Source organism: Maylandia zebra, linkage group LG20 (genome assembly GCF_041146795.1).
Source record: "Maylandia zebra isolate NMK-2024a linkage group LG20, Mzebra_GT3a, whole genome shotgun sequence".
NCBI lineage: Eukaryota > Metazoa > Chordata > Actinopteri > Cichliformes > Cichlidae > Maylandia > Maylandia zebra.
The window spans coordinates 1,593,782-1,613,289 of record NC_135186.1 but is presented as its reverse complement, the minus strand read 5'-3'; the positions used below and the strand labels follow the sequence as shown (position 1 = coordinate 1,613,289).

The 19,508-nt window shown below is 42.8% G+C and overlaps 1 protein-coding gene across 1 annotated transcript; it reads right to left on the bottom strand.

Moving 5' to 3' along the window:
- Nucleotides 1-1,986: 1,986 nt before the first annotated feature.
- LOC101476551 (protein Wnt-2b-A) lies at nt 1,987-17,913 on the bottom strand. The gene is made up of 6 exons (XM_004558821.2): nt 17,837-17,913; nt 13,161-13,838; nt 10,420-10,640; nt 7,305-7,582; nt 5,549-5,813; nt 1,987-3,193 (listed from the first exon to the last, which is right to left on the bottom strand). The coding sequence occupies exons 2-6, from the start codon at nt 13,343-13,345 to the stop codon at nt 2,964-2,966; spliced, it is 1,179 nt and encodes a 392-aa protein (XP_004558878.1). The 5' UTR covers nt 13,346-13,838; nt 17,837-17,913; the 3' UTR covers nt 1,987-2,963.
- Between the last annotated feature and the right edge of the window lie 1,595 nt (nt 17,914-19,508).

Genomic DNA, 19,508 nt, shown 5'->3' with positions numbered 1-19,508 from the left:
TCTAGCATGAGTGTTCACGGATTTATATGTAACCGGAGTTCATTCTCTATTCTCAGAGTTGTTGTCATTTGGCTCCCAGAGCTCAGACTGACACGCATTACAGCCGGGGCATAAGGTTTATCAATCTTTTTAACTGTCAGTACTGAGACACAGGAGGAGTTTAGAGAGCAAGACAGAGAAAATATAGAGCAAGTGTTTAAAATGAAAAAACACTCAAAAATTTAGAAAATGTGAAAAAAAAAACTGTAAAAAAAAAGCGAGAGAGAGAAAAATCCAAAGACACTTACAGCAGCATTTTTCATTATACCAGTTTGAACGCTCTCTGCTTTTTAAAGAGAAAATGCAGAAAATTCAGCTCCATCTGAGCAGCGCTTGTACCTTGTGACTTTACCACAAAGCTCCTCTCAAAGCAGTGATCCAAGTCAGGCTACTTGGCCTTACGGGATTAACGGATAACTTTGATTTACTACAGCCTAGATTTTATGTTACAGCTTTGGCCATTGTTTGTATTGATTTTGATAATAGCCCACTAAGTTAATTGCTGAGAACTGGAAACATGGCAAGCGCTGCTACAACAGGGGAAAAGGGGTGGCTTCTTTATTTGGAAGTCAGAACACGCTGGCACACCTGTAATGTCAGTAATCATGAAATAATTCCTCGCTGTACTGGAAAACCAACCACCTCCAAAAACTTTCCTCGAGATGAGCGGTGCAGTCTCTAAAATGTGACGGATCTTTGCAAAATTGTGTCCTACTTTTGGTTTGTTTACTTTGGCTATTCTGCATCTTACTGTTTGTGTTAGTTAAGCTACCCAATTAAAAAAATCCTAAATGCAGCAGTTAATTTAGTGAGTAATCCTAACCTACTGTGCCAGTAACCAAACAGGAAAGGATCTAAGCTGACCAAGAAAATGATGTATCCTTTAAACCCTCTGTGTTGTTTGATGCTTTATTTGTCCCCTCAGTTAGTACAGCCTCCCTCTTCTCTTCCTGCTGCCTGCCAGCAGCAAAGAGTAATGGTTTGCCTGTCATACTCTTGAACTGGAATGCTCCCAGCCTGGCATCCAGGACACAGATAGACTCTGCCACCGGACGCTGGCACTAGAATAGTCTCAGTGACTGGAATGGCTTGATAAAATTACCCTAAGGGACAATAAAGCTTATCTTATCTAATGATATTGGCCTCCCATGGCTATTAAAAGACCACTGTGGTCTCCAGACCACAGCCTGCAGATGCAGAGAGCCCAGAGATGATCTCTCCGGGCTGAGGAGAAGAACGGATGGTTTCTGAAACAGCTTCAGGTATTACAACCTTACATCAAAAAATTGTAATAAGACAAATTTTAGCTGTGGTGAAGAAGCAGCAGTTCAAAGCTTTATCTGTCAGGTCTTTTTGTTCTTGTATGTGATATCCCGTACATCTTATCGGGAGTCTCTGGACTCTCTAATATAACTGAGACTGAACTGGACAGAGTCTGGGGAGCTGAGGGGGCTGAAGCAAAGAAGATTGCTGGAAAAGTATTCCCTTTGATAAGCCGGCCAAGAAGCCTTTGATTAAATGTGGTCCCAGCAGGAGCCCACACTAGGTCCTCTGTGGCACAACCATGTCCAATCACCAGCTATCAACAGCCCCGGGTAATTACAGCCATCTAGTCATTAGCCTGGGACCCACCTGGAATTCCACATAGCGCAGGGTGGGATAGGGCCAGCAGGGGTTGGGGTTTAAGCTGGGCCTTTAATCAAACACTTCCCTCCCCTTGACTGATATCACACACCCTCCCCAACCCACACAGAATCAGCCTTTGTACTGACATAGATTGTATTATTAGTGCTCCATTGTGTGTGTGTGTGTGTGTGTGTGTGTGTGTGTGTGTGTGTGTGTGTGTGTGTGGGCAATAACACGGCACGTTATGACAGCATGTAATGTTTACAGACTGGCTCTGCAGCCTCGATATGCTCATCTGAACAAAAAACCAGGATTCCAGTGTCAGACTAATGCACCATATATTTCATATGAACATCTGCTTAGATAAGGCAATATACACAATGTTATACAAGCAAGATGAAGAGCAAAGAAGTGAAATCTGTCTGATGTTATGGTTTGGTGTGACTGAACAGCCATCAAGGCCTCGGTTTTCTTCATCTTCTTCTCAGCAGCAAGCTGAAAACTGGAGCACACCAGATAATCACAGTAATGGGAGTGCTCTTCTCTCTCCTTTTGTCAGCCAATGTAGTGCAGCGTCTTCCTCGAAAGAGAAACCAAACAGCACTTTACAGCTTAAATAAATCGCTTTAAACAGCTTTTTTTCCTTCTTCTTCTGTTTTTTTGTTTTCGCAGTCGCATTCAAAGTTCCAATAACACAATGTCTGTGTCTCCGTCGTCTGTTAGTCCTCTGTTTGGACTGCTTGGCCGCACACAGCCAAACTTACACTCAGATGTCCACTCAAATTGCACTTACCAAGTCCAACCTAGTATTCTTTTTTTCGTTTTCTTTTTTAGGTAAAAGTGTGTTTCCCCCAAAACGAAGCAACGTTATGTGAGTATATGATGTTGTTGTAATAATACTGGATATGTCTGAAGGCTCAGTTAATGTCAAAATTCGTCTTTAAAGCATCATGAAAGCAGCAAACCATTTCAACCCAACAACTGAGTCTTCAGTGAAAGCCTAACCCACCTGAACCCCAAAGGTGGTATCACTGTTCATCTGATCCCAGCAGTTCAGTCTCAGGGCCTTTCACAAACAGGGGCTAATGGGTATTAATTCATATTGACGGGTACTGAATTCTAGTGCTTTCACAGAGACGGGGAGAAAAGCCATGCATTGAGTCGAGGTTGCGGGAAAGGGGAAGGCGGAGATCCAGAGCACTTTTGGACAAACTTTCCCAGAATGCCGTGTTCCACAGGATATCCTGCACAGGGGAAAGGGGCGGGGTTGCTTTGCAGGGAGCGTAGGGGGCGTGTCCTCAGGTCTGGTCCAGCCATTCAGCTCGTTTGGGAGCCTTGCACGTGTGTATGTCTACAGCTTCCTCACAGTCCTTACACTCCACAGAGCAGCACCACTTGAACTTGCACTCGCACTTGGTGATTTGCTTGACTCTCGTGGTGTCGTAGCCACGCCCACAGCACATGACCTCACAGCCGTCTGTGCCGCGCGATGTCTTATTGCAGACCCGTCCGGCTGTGCCCAGGGAACCTGCAACAGAATGGCAAAACAGAATTTACTGGTCCCGTTTCACTTCTCTGCTACTTACTCAGCTCTAAACACAAGGCTGATATCGATAGAGTCACGCTGATGATTTACAGGTCTCAACTTGTGCATAAAATACCATACACTAAAAGTGTTCTGAATTATTTAGATTGATCATAATTCAGTCATCCTTATCTACACTCTTTTTTGTCTTCCCCTCCTATTTTCATATCTGAAATTCATCTGGTCGCAACATGGCTGCATTTACGCATTGGCTCCTTTTGTTAGTAGCTGTCAGCAAAAGTAAAACTTAATTTCCTAAAAAGTTAAGACATTGTGTATGTTTTTTTAATGAATACATAATTTAGAGCTTATAAAATATATATATATATAAAAGAATGTTGCAGGTTTTTGAGTAACATAGGCTGCTGTCCAAATTAAGTCTTTTTCAGGCAATGACTTGCTTATTTCAGGAAGACAACAGCAAACCACATCCTGCATGTATTACTGCAGCACGGCACCACCAGGCTGCCTGCAGTGCAGAAAACATTCAGCGCATTATAAAATGATGCAAAGGAGGCCTTGATATCTAACAAGAATGGGAAAACATTTTAGATCTGCAGCAGTCTGCTTAGCTCCCAAACATTTACAGTGCTGCTAGAAGAAGAGGTGAAATAACACAGTGGTAAACATGACTCTTATCCAGGTTGTTTTTAAATATATTGCAAACATAAAATTAAACCTTTAGCATCTTGGGGTTTTTTTTGGTTTTTTTAAAAAAAGAGACATTTCTCAAGCACACACAGTTTAGCACACCCAGCAGCCCTCTCGCCAGATACTTTCCATCAGGTGGCAAGACATAACGAGACCGAGACAACGGGGAAAAACATTAGGAAGAGCATGTAGCAGTTAGGTCACGTCTCCCGATGGCTGACCAATCACCTGCCAAAGCAAACTGTCTTTGGGAAGTATAAAGAGGATGAAAATTGTGCCATAGAAGGTATGAAGTGATTCTGGCACAAGGATAAACATGGAGGCAAGCAGGTAACGTCAGCCCTGCAGGAGCACACCTGGATCCAATGTGTTGAACATCTGATAAATATCTTTGTCTTGTTTTTCAAGCAACCAAAATCTTTATTAGAAACGTGGCTGCGCAACAAAGAGGCAGAGCTGCATGTCTGAATTATAAAACAAAAATGAAATACAATAAGATATGATCAGAAGATAGGTACTCTGGCTGCTAAAAACAGAAATATGTAAGTACAACAATTTACTTTTTTTAAAAATTCACCATCTTTAAGTACGTCCCATAAACACGTTTATCTTTGCCTTTGCAATCACTGTAATACAAATAATAATCTTTTTTTTAATTTCTGCAACAGAAGTCAGAGGTTTGATCAGTGCAACGTGTTGGCCAATAGTGAATGTATCGTAGCGTTGCCGTTTCATATCGTCTGTGTCTTATGTGAAAGTCACCCCAAACGAGATTAGCGCTCATGTTTGGTGTGAGAAGCTCCCTGTTTGAACTGCTACCTATCACAACAAGCTGCCCGTAGAACAACAAACCCACACACACAACTATGCGGTGTTGGTAGAGTGGCCTATAGTTACACTGCCTTTCCCAAGCCACTGCTCCCTTTGAAGCCACCCTATGTGTGTGTATGGGTGTGTGTGTGCGGGTTAAATGGACAGTGGAGCGTGACAGACAGACAGGCTCTCACACTCTGAGGCCCACTTTGGCCTCCAGCTATGCTTAGTTCAGACAGACAGAGAGGGAGAGAGACTGTGACAGACAGAAATTAAATTAGCTGCTTGTGTCCCTAGGCTGTGGATTCCACTGGGAAGGTGAGAAAGAGGGGGAGGACAGATGAGGGGCAAAGGAAAAGGCAGACAAAGGGAGCAAGGGTGAGGGAGAACTGGGAAGAGCTTCTCGGTGATGCGGGCATTGATGTCAGTGCCCCAAAAACTGTCTGATAGTAATGCATCCATCAAAGAGCCAATCAGAAACGGACATAAATGATCAGGTGCATTGTGCAAAGGTTGATGAAGACATCCCCGGACCATGGGGTCATGTGTATATGTGTGTGTGCGTTGACAGAGACTGACAGAGGTCAGGTGGTCACGGCCGTCAACGGCTGTTTCCCCAGGGTACAAGGATATTAGCTTCCACAGACATCACACAGGCTGTGTTATCTGACTACCATTACACACACACACACACACGGACACACACAAACACACTAGTCATGCATGAGTATACACACAGCATACACATAACACCACTAAAACATAACACAGTCGGGGCAATCCATCAACATCCATGAGAAAATGCTTCCCCGTCTTTCAGTTCTGCCGTCTTACCTGCTGCTTTGTCCTGCAGGCAGTAATCCGGGGAGCTCTCAAAGTACACCAGGTCATTTTTGGTAGGCTTCCTGAAGTCCTTGTTAGCTACAGTGAGACCTGTCCCATCTTGATTCATCATCACCTCGATAGCCCCGTTGTATTTTCTCCTCAGGTAGTCACCCGTCTTCCTGAAGTCTGACATAGCATTCCAGCATGTCCGTAGCGTACAAGAGCCGCTCACTCCGTGACATTTACACTCCAGCTTCATGAAGCGCTTCACCGCCTAAGTGAAGGAGATTTTGCAAATTCTCAGAATGCAGCACCACTGCAGGATTTTTTATTTTTATTTTCTTTTATGCAAATTATGACATATTTCCTCATTAAATGCACCTCTTACTACACCCAATGTCTTGTGGGTAGTTTTAGCTTTGTTAGCTCAGATTTTGAGTTAATTAGCTTGTTTTTTACTGAATTTCCCAACGTCACTGCCATCAGCAAATTACCATGGGGCTGGATGCCATTTCCAGAAAGAGATGTTCTACTGAATTTTGTAATGAATCCGATTCACATCGGATTAGAATTAAAGACAACACCGTTTTCATCTCTGCCTAGATGGTTTCTACGGTGGCCCTGAGAGGTCAACCACACTGCAATTTAAGAAAAAAACAGCAAAAACACACAAAACACAATGGAAGTGTTTTTGAGAGACATTAATGTGATGAAACAGCTGCAGAAGTGACAAAAACCAAAACATGTGAAGGATCGCACTGAGACAGAATGTTTGGAGTAGTGAGGGAGAAAAAGAAATGCAGGGTAACGTGTGTTTTATTCACTAGATTCTAATAAGACTGTGTGTAAATGTTATACAATTATTGATTTGTTGTTGTGCTCTTCCAGATTATATAAGATGTCAAAATCTTAATCTGGAACACCCCCACCAACCCTAAGTCCCAACAGTCCAAGTGAATGTAAACAGTACTAAAACTCTAAAACTTGCAACTGTTGTGTATTTGTGAGTTGCTAAATAAGCCATACACAGAGCACTGACCAGGCTCTATGCATGAAGGTGCTGCAGCCGTGCTTTTAAGTGGAAAAGAGCAAATATGCTGCATTGCTGGCTGTACATGACTGGTTCTATCCTGCTAATAACCAAAACAAATCCTGTTTTCACTTTTAAGACTTTACCACGGGGCGCTCGTGGCTCAAGAGTTGGGAGTTTGCCTTGTAATCGGAAGGTCGCCGGTTCGAGCCCCGGCTCGTTCAGTCTCGGTCGTTGTGTCCTTGGGCAAGACGCTTCACCTACCGCCTACTGGTGTTAGCCAGAAGGGCCGATGGCGCGATATGGCAGCCTCGCCTCTGTCAGTCTGCTCCAGGGCAGCTGTGGCTACAACTGTAGCTGCCTCCACCAGTGTGTGAATGTGTGTGTGCTTTGGGGTCCCTAGGGGGGACTAGTAAAAGCTCTATACAAATACAGGCCATTTACCATTAGCGCTGTAACGCGCTAACTCGTTTATTTGTGCTTTTGCAGCATTTTTCTATTTTGCTCCTGTTTTCTTAATCAGCAGTGTTTTTAACCTTTCAGGGCCACCATAGTTTTCACATGTAGATTCAGTAACAATGTAACTGTGAAAGCCACTGATGATTATCCAGTTCGCGAATATAAAACTGAAAGTGTCTGTTTGCTTTTAAATGTTGTTAAATGTACGCTTGAAACATCCACATCAGGGGTTCCTTATGTTCAGTGTGTCTCAATGCATAGCAGTCACACACTTACTGTTCTGCCACAGCGGTTGTTGTGTAGGTTCATGAGTGCCCGAGCATCTCGGACCGTTCTCTCTTTGGCATCTATGAAGGTTTTGGAAAATTTTATCCCGTAGTTGATGTTATCGCTACAGCCACCCCAGTCAAATTCTCCTCTATCGTCTTTATCTCGTCCGCGTTTGTGTGGGTCGCAGTTGCACGTCCTCAGCTCCCCCTGGCTGCAGGCTCGAGTGAGCGCGTAGACTACTCCTGCTGAGGAGATGGCATAGACGAATGCTGCTTCACGGCTGCCTGAGAGTAAAAGCAGAAAAGCCAAATGAGAAACAGAGGTTAGATGGGGGTAGAGGTTAGAATAACATAATCCGTTTCTGAATACGGAAACTGCAGTTACTCATATCATGCCATGCAATAGATTCTCTGAGTTCCAAAGACTTTGCAGCCCACATGTTATCATGCATACACAAATATACATAATGCTATGACAGGGCCTAGGTATGAGGACACTGAAGGTGCAGCTGACAGGGCATATCAGGCTTGAAGTAGAGTATACACCAGCTCTGTTTAAATATTATCATGGAAATAATCCTAGCTGTGGGGCTCTCCTCTGCTCACATAAATTGTTTGAATACAGACACAGTGATACCCCATTAATCAGCGCCAGGGTGATGTCATGACAGCATTATCTACCATTGCTCTGCTCATCTGTTCTTTTCTGGTCTCTTTCGTTCTTTAGAATATGACTCATCTTTTGTTTGGCCAAAGACACAGAGAGAATTAGATATAGTGTTTGGTCACAGTTGCTTTTTGCAGCACCTCCGGGAATGAACAATCCAAAAAACATGGCAGCAAGAGGCAAGGAGCTTCTTCATTTTTAGACAGTTTATCGACGGGATAAAAACCATTTTTATTTGGTGTCTCTGTGCTCAAAGTTCAAAGCAAACGGGAGAACCTGAAGTGAAACTGAAATGAGGTCGTTAATCTCTATTTTTAAAACTGGCTGCTAGTGAATTTCACAAGCAATAACTTGGCTATTTGGTCTGTCAGTTTGCCCAGGTCAGGATATTTAAACAGAAATTAGCCATGAAAGTCGATAAAGATAAAAGCCCTAATGATTTCACAATCTCGCCCTGAGAAAACAAGTGGCATTTAACAGAAATCCAAAAATCATTAGTTGGATGGACTCAGTGAGCATCATCTTGGAACATTCAGCTCCTGGAAGTATAAACCGTAATTGAGACATTTGCATTTTGATCCAACGCACTCAGGCTAGAAAAGCGCTCAGGTTTATTTCTCATGTTCATGTTTGATTTGCACTTCATATCTTTAGCTGAACCACCGCGTGCGCCCTCCTTTTAAAGATGCTTGCATTTGTCTGATAACCTGGAAGAAGCTAGGATACAGTAATGCTGACTGCATTCATCAGAAGCGCTTTTGCATTTCAAGCTTTTAGCACCTAGCTGCATTAGTGAAGCGAGACCTTCTTCTCAAAATGTGTCAAAGGATTAAGTTTCACGAAATGAAAATACCAGCACTTTAGCTAACTAAGGGTGGGACACTTCACATTCACCCTGCTCCTGAAGAGTTTGTGCGATCCAACCTGCATGCTCTGTATTCACTGGAGTGTCCCATTTCGTCTGTGAGGAGATGGGGGCAGTGGGGGTGGGGCGGGGTTGTATGTGGGAGAGGGCTGGGGAGGGCACTGCTGGTCATCTTTCAAACCTGCGATGTTTGTCTGACAGTGAGAATATCTCTCTAAATATTTACATCTACATTACTGTTTATTCCTCTCCACCCCACACACACATGCAGCCTTTATCTCCATATCTGCTACTTTTTGTTCCATGCATCATCAGCCCCCACACATGCTTGGGATAGCAGTAGCAGGCCACGGAAAGTCAGTGATGTCAGAAACCGAGTTCGCAGATCATTACATGGAGAAACCTTTGGAATGCAAGCATGCTGATCCACACAGGTATGCACACATGGGTATTCACAGACGCGGACTAAAGCTTTCTTGGCTGCTGCCTCAAAGCACACTGTGCGCTGTCTATCTTGCGTGCTGCACAATATCGTTTATTACTTAGTAAATACTGATATCTATGACTAGCTAGTTTATTGTGATGGTGCTTTGTTTTCTCTATTATTATGTTGCTCTTTGTTGTTTGCTGTCTCCTCTGTTTGTTTTTTTTGTTTGTTTTTTTTTTTCTCCATACAGGTGACCCAGGAGTTCTTTTTTTTTTTCTCTCTCTTCCCCCCCCTTCTCACCGTCTCTTCTCCCCTTTGGTTTTCTTTCTTTCTCTCCCCCTCTTTCTCTCATTCATTCCCCCTGTCCTATTTATTAAAAAAAAAAAAAAAAAAAAAAAAAAAAAAAAAAAGACAAAGGATGAACTGAAGCTCTGCCATCACGTAATGTCGCATACTGCTGTTTCTGATGTCATTAAAAAAAAAAAAAAAGAAACCGAGTTCGCGGAGACAAACAACCTGCGCCCCGACACAACAGTGAGCAGCTGCTAATGGAGGATTTCCTTCTATGCAACAAAGTGAAACAAAAAGCATAATCCATGCATATAATTTGAAGGATTAGCATCACAGTGACACTCCTTGTACCTGTACCCATGCTACATTCAGAATGCAACAATAGTCATTTAGTGCTGAGAAAGCATTTGGGAAAGAAAATAATTATGAATAACGTATCATTTAATCTTCAATGCTAAATCACCAGGTGATTGTTCTCACTTGTAAAGGTCTTCAAGAGGATGAATTACACATCCGCTGCCTTAGAAAAATATGTATGGGACTGTGCCTGTGTGTATGCATGACTGTGCAGCAAAGTTGAAATTTCTGGCAGGGGCTGAAAAACCAAATGACGACAATTCCACGTCTTGATGTGTGTGTGTGTTTATTGATGAGGCATAAGCATTACAACAGTCCATTGCTGACTGTAAACACGGCGTACTAGCATACGTAAAGTAGGAAAAGCAAGAGAGAACAAAGAGAAGTGAAAGAAAAGGAAGAAAAACTGAACGAGAAAGGTGAAAATGAGGATTCCCATAGTCACAGTCAGAGCTTGGCTTCACCCTCCATTCCCTCTGGCATCACATTTACTTTCCACACACACGCAGACTTACTCCTCAGCAGGACACGTCCAAAGACAGTGTGGTCACGGTCCAGTGTGCTGCAGTTCCATCGATGGTGTCTGAACTGGTGCTGGCACTCTCTGATCCACTCTTTGGTTCCCTCCCCAATTGCCTGCATGATGTCAGGGTGGCGTTGGCAAAGCTGCCGCTGCTTGTTCACCAGGCCGGGGATGTTGTCACAGATTACACGGGCACCGAGTGCGCCGATATACCTACGATAAACAAACAAACACATTTAGAGCTATTTCAAACTGAATCCACCATCCCCTGGCCATGCGTACTCAAAAATCAGCAGGCAAGAGCGATTGATTATATATTGTAACTGATTGCTAAACCCTGGTGCCCTTATGAGAACATGTAGGCACAAGTGGAAAAACGCACCTATAGGTGGTGAGCAGCAGTTCCAGTCCTCTGTAAGTCAGAGTTCACTACACTTAACAGTTTAAGGTTTGCGAGTAGGAGGGGAGTGGAAACCATTTACTCCGCTCTCCAAATAAATAAGCACTTAACCTCTCCCCACAAGACCTGTGTGTGTATGTGTGTTTAAATGTTTCCCAAAGACATAGTTGAAATCATGCTGTCACAAATCAGAGCAGGACGTCTGGGGCCTCCAATAACCCTGTCAAACTAAGAACCCATTTACTCACTTTATTCCTCTCTGTCCTCTGCCTGATTGCTCTCATCTTGCTCACTGTTCCCCTGCATGCCTCTTGCAGTCTCTCTCCCTCGCCATAATAAAACAGACTTTTACAATGTCCTATCAAGATAAATGGTGCATTGAGATTGCCCAGAATAAACTCTAATTGTGATAGGCCTCTCGGTGTGTGTGCGTGAGCGCGAGACCTCTTGCAGCTTCGTAGTCACAAGGCTTTGGCGGTTCAGTGAGGAGAGGCCAGGGAGCCTGTAGCTGTGTGGCCATGTTTTATGAGGCCGGGCAAGAGGATGGAGACTGGAGACTCTACACTCCCCAGAGAGGGATTAGAGGGGAGGGAAAAAAGAACAGAGTGCTCATCAAAGGAAAGTGCCAGAGCAGCAATTCACACTTAATTTTCTCTCTTCGCTCTCGCCCTCTTTCTGAGAGTAAGGAGGACTTGTGGATTTTATAGGATAGTAAATCATTATCCACAGGTCTAAAACAACTTTCTGCACTGTGGGTCACCAGAGGAAGACGACTGGGAGACATGGTGACACCGAGCTGGGCTCTGATTTTAAATGACACAGACAGAACTTGTAACTAATGCAAAAGAAAAAGAAAACAGACCAAGTAAATATGAAATTACTTTTCTTTTCTGTTACATATAAGGAACCCAAGTTAAACTTCTGATAGAGGCACGCACAAAGGATGAATGTCAGCAACACACACTCACATCTCTGTTTTATCGTCCCCTCCCAATTAATACAGCAAAGTCTTCATTTCGGATGAACATATACAGCAATTTTATTAAATCGAACATATTATTTTGCTCATTTCTGAAGTGGCTACAACAGCCCGTAACATTTTTGCTCCCACCCTAAGGTGGTACAGCTCCTGATCTGTCCATGTCACCACTCAGCAGCCATCCACCAAAAACAAACAAACAAATAAATCTATGAATAAATATAAGGAACAGTTAGAGGAAGCAGTATATCTCCTACACACTGAATCCCACCCAAAGTCAGTAATGCCAAGTCAAAGCCTCTACCCATAACTGCTTTCAATCTACACAAACTATTAGGCATTCCATCATCGCTACGCCTGCCCACACACAGACACTTCTCCTGTAAACACACTCACAGGCATGGACATTTTCACTTATGTTAGTGCGCAGGCACTGAGATATTTTTTAACCCGTTCGCCTACGCTCCGCGCGGCTGGTTTGGGTGGTGTTTTAGTGAAGTCATGTGTGTTTGTGAGTGGTACCTGGTGAATTAATGACTGCTGTGCCTCGTCCAATGCGGGCTCCAGCTGAGCCGAACACGCGCTCAGCCAACAGCGCCGACATAAATTACGTTTATCGCTCTATTATTATTCCAGCACACCGACACGAAGAAAAGGCATTTTAGAAGTTTGAATCTTACTCATGAACTCATACGATTTTCTTTTTCTTACTTTAACGTCCTGTCGTGCTCTTTGCTCATTTTCGAGTCAGTTGGAATTAAATTGGACGATGACAGAAAAGCGCATTAAGAGTTTTTCTTTACACTCACTACCTCGTAAAATCAGTCGTGAGCGCAATCTGTGGTGGCAGATATGCGACTATTACAACCCAGCACATTTAGATTCTGCATAAAATTTTCTAAACAAAAAAAGAAAAGAAAGGGAAAAAGAGAGTATTAAAATGTTGCCATCAGTTCCGATGAGAGAAGCACTGTCAGCTGTGCAGTGCGTCCGCGATAATAAATTAACTGATCCAAACCCTCATAACCGCCTTTTCTGTTCGCTGCTGGAAAATTAGCTGGAATGAAGGTTTTTGGGGTTTTTTGTTTCTTTTTTGCTTTCGGAAAAAAAGCGATTAAAATAATCTTCATAAGTTACAGTTGATCTCGCTTTGGATCCCTGAACAGTTTTCTAGGGAAAGAAAATAGAGCTGAGTTAAAGCTTCAGTTTCGTTAGAATAATCCGTTATATTTTGTGGGCATTTGTATTATTTAAAATCGTTATGCTGAATTATCATTAGCGTAATAATGATGATGATGTAGTAAATAAATCAGTGTAGCAGGTAGGCCAGTATGTGTGATGGATGCAGACTCACCACCATGAGGAGTCCACCCGAGGCGTCACAAGCAGCAGCAACAACAGACACGCGCAATAAATCCTCGAACTGGCACCGGCGTTCTGGCATGAAGAAGATCGGGGTGAGAGTCTAGCTCCCGCCGGCGAACCACAGCGCTGAATCTGAGCTGCACGGAGACTGGGAATCCTGTTTAACCCCAACATGACTTTTCCTCACTTTTTTTTTTTTTTTTTTAGCCCAAATGTACCAAAAAAGACCACAAAAAAAATCAAATCTCAGAAGAAACTCCAAACTTCACTTGATATTGTGAGGTGTGAGAGTAGCCGTGCAGCAGGGAGGCCTCATTATCCAATGTTTGGCTTCATGGAGCGCGGCTGTCAGCAAAGAGAGGAGCGCGTTGTCGGTGCCATGTGCGCACCAGACTCTCCACTGAGAGCTTCTGGATGCCAACTGGAGGTTTACCTGGAGAGGCGAGCAACAAGTGTCGGTAGTTAGTTCCCGCACAAACACTTATCCTTGTTTTCGTTTCGTTTGTTTGTTTTGTTTTTAACTTGGTTCAGGGGCAAAAGTAGGGTCCGAATCAGCGCTGGAGCCAAGTGTTTTCAGACGAGAGACTGCGGTTCTGTCGGCTGTGTGCTGGGTCGGATGCTAGCACCGGATCTCTCCTTTATTAGTGCACGGTGGACAGTGTCCGAGCTGAGAGAGAGGGGGGAGAGAGAGAAAGAGAGAGAGACATGAGGGAGGGTTCGCGCTGATAGCTCCTCTCGCTCATTGGGCAGAAGAAGGGGTTACAGAGTTTGACGAGGAAAGAGATATTAAAAAGGATGGAGAAAGGTGCGCGCGTGTGTGTGCGTACGTGTTGGGTGGAGGGGTGGTGATGATGCTGAGGTGGAGAGGGTCCTATTGTGCGCCGTTGATCCGTAACCACAGACAGAAATGATTATAACTAATGATTTGTTTTACAACCCTGTAAAATCAGATAATTCAATCCTAAAAATATTTTACTTTTTATTAAAGGAGTTTTCGATTTTAAAGACTATTTTTTTAAATGTTTTTCTATATATCTTTAAAAAAAACACACATATTGTGTGCCAGTCATTAATAATTTTAGTGACCCAGTATTGTGCTGTTTCTTCTGTATCCTGTTGCTTATTATGCTGTTCCTGCCCTTTTCAAAAACTTCATTTTGAAAGATCGATCATAAAAGAGACTAAAATAAACCTCCAGCCCAGAAAAACGTTTATCAGATATTGTTATAAATTACAATGATTTGTAGGCTGATAAATAAATAAAGTAGTTCAGTGAGAGAAGTCATTATACATATTATTATATTACGCCTAAATATTTATGAAATCTGCTCCACTTAAAGCCGAGCAGAAGGAGAAAAACAGGGAATGTGCGATTAGAAGAACAGAGCCAAATCGTCCAGTGGAACAGCACTACGGCTTAAATACGAACCACATGTGTAAGTCAGAGAGTGCTGAGGCAGCGCTGGATACACACACACACACACACACACACACACACACACACACACACACACACACACACACACACACACACACACACACACACACACACACACAGTGTCTGGAGTTTACCACTCTCACCTTCATCCCCATGTTTGTTTGTGCGTTCGTGTTGTCTTCAGGTTTTGGCCGTTGTCCTGTCATCCTCTCAAATCACTCCTGACAGATAAAAAGACCTCGGAAGCATCCAGAGATCTTTCACAAGCTCAAGAACCACTTCTTGACTTTTTGACATGCACAAATTCAGTTTTCATCAGCCGGAGCTGAACATTTGTAGGCCTCTGACGTTGGAAAATAGGAATACCGCAGTTGCTTCAGCTGACCCCATTAATTCTAGCAAACGCGTAAACAAATCGGGAAAAATCCCTGTCGGAATTGAAACTATTAGAATTAGCAATAGCTGCTGCAAAGTGTTACTTCTTCAAAAGCTTGAGAAAACAGTTCCCCGTGTTTATGCCAAAGCTGGTGTTAAAGCTAAGCTACTTTTGTAGACATTTGTATTTCTGCTTAGAGCTGGCCAGACAGGCAGCTACTGTCTTTGTTTTCAGAGAGAAGCACATGCACGACCAGACAGGGCAGAGTGGGTACAGGTTTGCGAGAGGCCGCGAGGTGAGGCAAAGAAGCTAAGCTCTGGAGAATATTTGTGCACTGCAGTTTAGCTCACAATTTTCTGCAAAATCAAAAGGTATTAGGGAAGCACAAACACGGCTGAGTTATGCTTTCCCTCCTGGGGCTGGAGCTGGAACAGACTTTCTCCCTCTCTTTCCCTCTCCCAGCCTGTGAACTTGACCCCAGCTTTCTCTTCATAAACAATAACAGAGTCAAGTGCCTCCTTGTCAGTTGGAAGAAAAGTTTGCCCTGATGTACGGGGTCCAATCTGGCAACCATCTCCTCAGAAGAGAAGTACTGAAGGGGGGTTGCTTTGTTTAAACGCTGAGGTGAAAGGGGGATAAAGGTGAGATTTACAGAGGCTGAAGGTTAGGACTAATCTAGTTAAATTATATTTCGATAAATTGTAATTGCTTGGGATTAATTTCTGATGGAAAAGTTGCTGCTGGAAAAAGGACTGGCTCGAATGGGAGACCTAGAGGCATGCAGTGAAGCTGGAAGAGGTATGTTGTTGGATGCCACCAGCCAGGCAGCCCAGGGATGAGCTCAGTGTGTATTCCCATCCCCTGGCAGGCTGCAGGAGGGAGAACAGCCTGTCGTCAGGCTTGGCAGATTCCCATTCTGATGGGACAGGTGGAAGAGAGACAAAGACGTACGGAAAAGCTGAGACATCTTCCAGACTGATACCAAGAACTTCGAAACAGTGAAGTGACTCATTTGCTACAAGTCCAATTTTTTAATCATCTTGTCTAGATAAGTTTTTTGATTAGACATCTTTGTTGTCTGCGCGTTACACACGTGTTACAGTATTTGGAATGAATCCGTTTTGTGATTTTCAGGGTTTGGTTGGGTTTAGGCACAAAAGCAGCCTAATCAAGTGTTGTTAAAGAGCATAGTTTGAATTTGATTTTGAAGACATCTGATTTGGGTTAAAATGACGTCTTCACTAAGGTTTGGAGGCCGTTATCTTCATGGCTACAGTAATAAATACTTGGATAAAGTTAGGGATTAACCATCGTCATGTTGACTGTTAAATTGAAATGAGGAACAAGCAGCAGTCTTCTCTGTTTGTTGATCCATTCACGCACGCCAGCCTCTTCTCCACACAAGAACGTCACCTCACTTCCTCCTTTGCTCCCAGTAAAATTTGTACAGACGCATAACGGCACTCGCTGATGCGTTTAAAGACAATTTCCTTGTTTGCCTTCTCATAAAGCACTTTGAATACGTTATAACCTGGTTTCCCATCCAGAGAGCATCGTCCATGCTTCACGGAAAAGAGTTAGAAAAGAATATCCATGACCTTTGGGGATCTCAACATGTACTTCTGTTGTTTCATTTATTACAGACAATTGAACTGTGAACTACACAGTGATCCTCTTTCCTCTTCTAGCATAGCTTTTGAACAATCACCATCTCACGCAACTTGCTATTGGATCCTGTCAACGGGACATCGTAGCCTCTCCATTGGCTGAGTTGTCGCTCTATAGGCTGAGTTTTATTCAAATGGACCATATTGTTCAGCTCAGAGTGCATGAAGCTTCTGTTTATAATCATAATACTGATCATTTTAGATTATTTTACTGGAACTTGTCTTAATTTCTTGTAAAGTAAAGTAATGTAAAGTAGGCATGGTGATAAGATGAACTAGCCTAGTTACCTGAGTAAACAACAATCATCCTGAAATCCTTTAGCATTATGTATAGATCTAATGAAAGGTCAGAATACTACCCACACTCTAAAAATATACAGTCCTAAAGGGACGGACAAATCACAAAGTGTGTGTGCACGTTGGCACACATGCATGCAAGCCACCCGGAGAACTAGATCTGAGTCTTGTAAATTTAGATCTGTGGACAAAGATGAAGTACCTTGAACAAACACAGCTTCACTGGAACTCCAGAAGCTTCTGAAATGTCTGGCCAGCGCTCAAAGAAGGTGTCAGAACTTATTTTGAACCACTTCACCCCTTGGTGCAAACTGTGCAATATTAGACATGTCCATTGAGAGAAAAATTGTGTTTGCACGGGTGTAAAAACTTTGCATGCACGCACATATCCGTAACTGCTACTCTGTGCACCCTCGTGTTACATCATGGTTGGCCCCTAAGCTCTGCATACTTGTATACTTGTGAGCTTTTCCTTCTTTATCCTCAGGACAGCCTGTCATTAATAGATTTTATAGCTGCCATGAACACTCGTAAGTGTCCATAGATGTGCTTGTGATAACTCTATAATAGAACGTTTGCTGGGTCGCTGGAGGATGCCGTCATGCTAAACAGGTCCGAAGCATGCACTCACATAAACATGTACAGAAAAGAGAGCAGGTGACACAGATGACATCAAAGAGATGCCCAGGTCTGCATGGCCTCTTTGATGTTTAATACATCTCAGGCCCTTCTTTGGAAAAAACAGGTATGCCCCGGGCAATGCAAAGACTGATACGCACAGAAAAACACACAGCGATCAACTTGCTGCCTAGATACCGCGTTTCTATTCGCAACGTTTACTTTTTAAAAGAGTCAGATGTTTGAAAATGATCTCATTTGAAATTTACCTTAATAAATGTTGGCCAGCTTTACAGCACACACAGAGTCCTTGTTCCATCTGAGTGACTCTGACTTTGTGCTGAGTAGTTTCCTGTTTTAGTGAGAAACCGTCTGCGTGACGTACGCTGCAGGTCATAGGCAGCTGGTCACATGGTGGCTGGCTGAGGTAGCACAATGAAGAGTGAATCAGTGAATTGAACACTTGTGCAGTGGATATTGTTACTGAAAGAAGAATGTAGCAGTTTGTGATTTTCATTTATTATTTTGAAGTTTAAGAAATCTGCCATTCTGGGTCCAAAAAAAGGAAAACCCAGGTACGTTGTAATAAGGCTTTTGCATAGTTGTGTACGGGTAGATGATTGTAGGGATATGCAGATGACAGCTAAATTATCAGTTTTTCATAAGCATTTCATATAAGCTTGATTAATTAATAAAACATGGTTTCTGCAATAACACTTTCTGAATATTCCCTTTTTTCTAATACATCTATTAGTGGAATCATGACAACTGATATTGATGATAACTATTACTTCACCCTAGACTATCAGTAAAGCATTCATGATAATATAGTTTTAAAAACCTGCTTGCTTTCATGTCTGTTCCCCTGTTCGTGTCCATCCTCTCATTATGCTGTGTATTTAAGTTTTCCTCTGTTGTCATCTCGTCGTCATTGCCTCCTCGATTGTGCCCTGTTTGCTCTGTTATGTCATCAGTTCTAGTTTTCAGTTTAGGTGGCTTTTCTTGTCATTTTTTATTTTATTTCCTGAGCTATAAAGCTGTTCAAGTTCTGTTAAGCCTCTCTGTCAAGTCCTTTTGGGACTACACCATCTCAAGACAGTATTCAGCAGCAACAGGTGGACATACGGTGGCCCAGAGAGGCCAAACAGACTGCAACTTAAGGAGACACCAGGAATAAGAAAAACGCTGCAAAAGCACACAAAACACAACGGAAATAGGGAAAAACAGATTTCCAAAAGCACAAGGGAAGTGTTTCTGGTGTTTCCGTTGTCATTTCTCCTATTTCCATTGTGTTTTGTGTGCAGCGTTTTTCTTATTGCACTGCCTTTGATATAACCAATGTTGGGAAATTTTGCATGATTTGTCTGAATGGGTGATTGTAGATTGAAGTGTATATCACTCCTAGCTCTGGCTAAGACTGAAAGAAAGAGCCATTCACTGGTTAATAGGTGTCTAAGATGACTATTTCTCTCATACTTTGGTATAAAGTGAAAATACAGATTAAATGAGAGCTGTATTAGACCTACAGCAAATTCACAAGTTGAAAAGAATCATGACTGAAAGTGACATTTAATATCATTCTGTTCCTGCCATTTAATTTAAGAACTTCATGAAATAACGATACTCTGCCTTTACAAACACTGGGGAAAGATTTGTTCTAAAGAGCTGGATTTGAGCGTGGTAGTGGAATACCACGTAATACAAGTCTAGAAATTCCATGATCAGCTGTAAGTGGTCTTATTGGAGAATAGAAACAGTTATTAACCACAGCAGCTCAGCTGCAGAGCAGACTGTATACATTTCCAAACCTCCTGTGGCATCAACATCAGCACAAAAACTGTGCACAGGGAGCTTCATGGCATGAGTTTCATTACTCGTCTCTGTCATATTTAAAGCTGTTGCTTCGTCTGAGAAAAGGGGGAAAAACCTGAATGGAGGTTT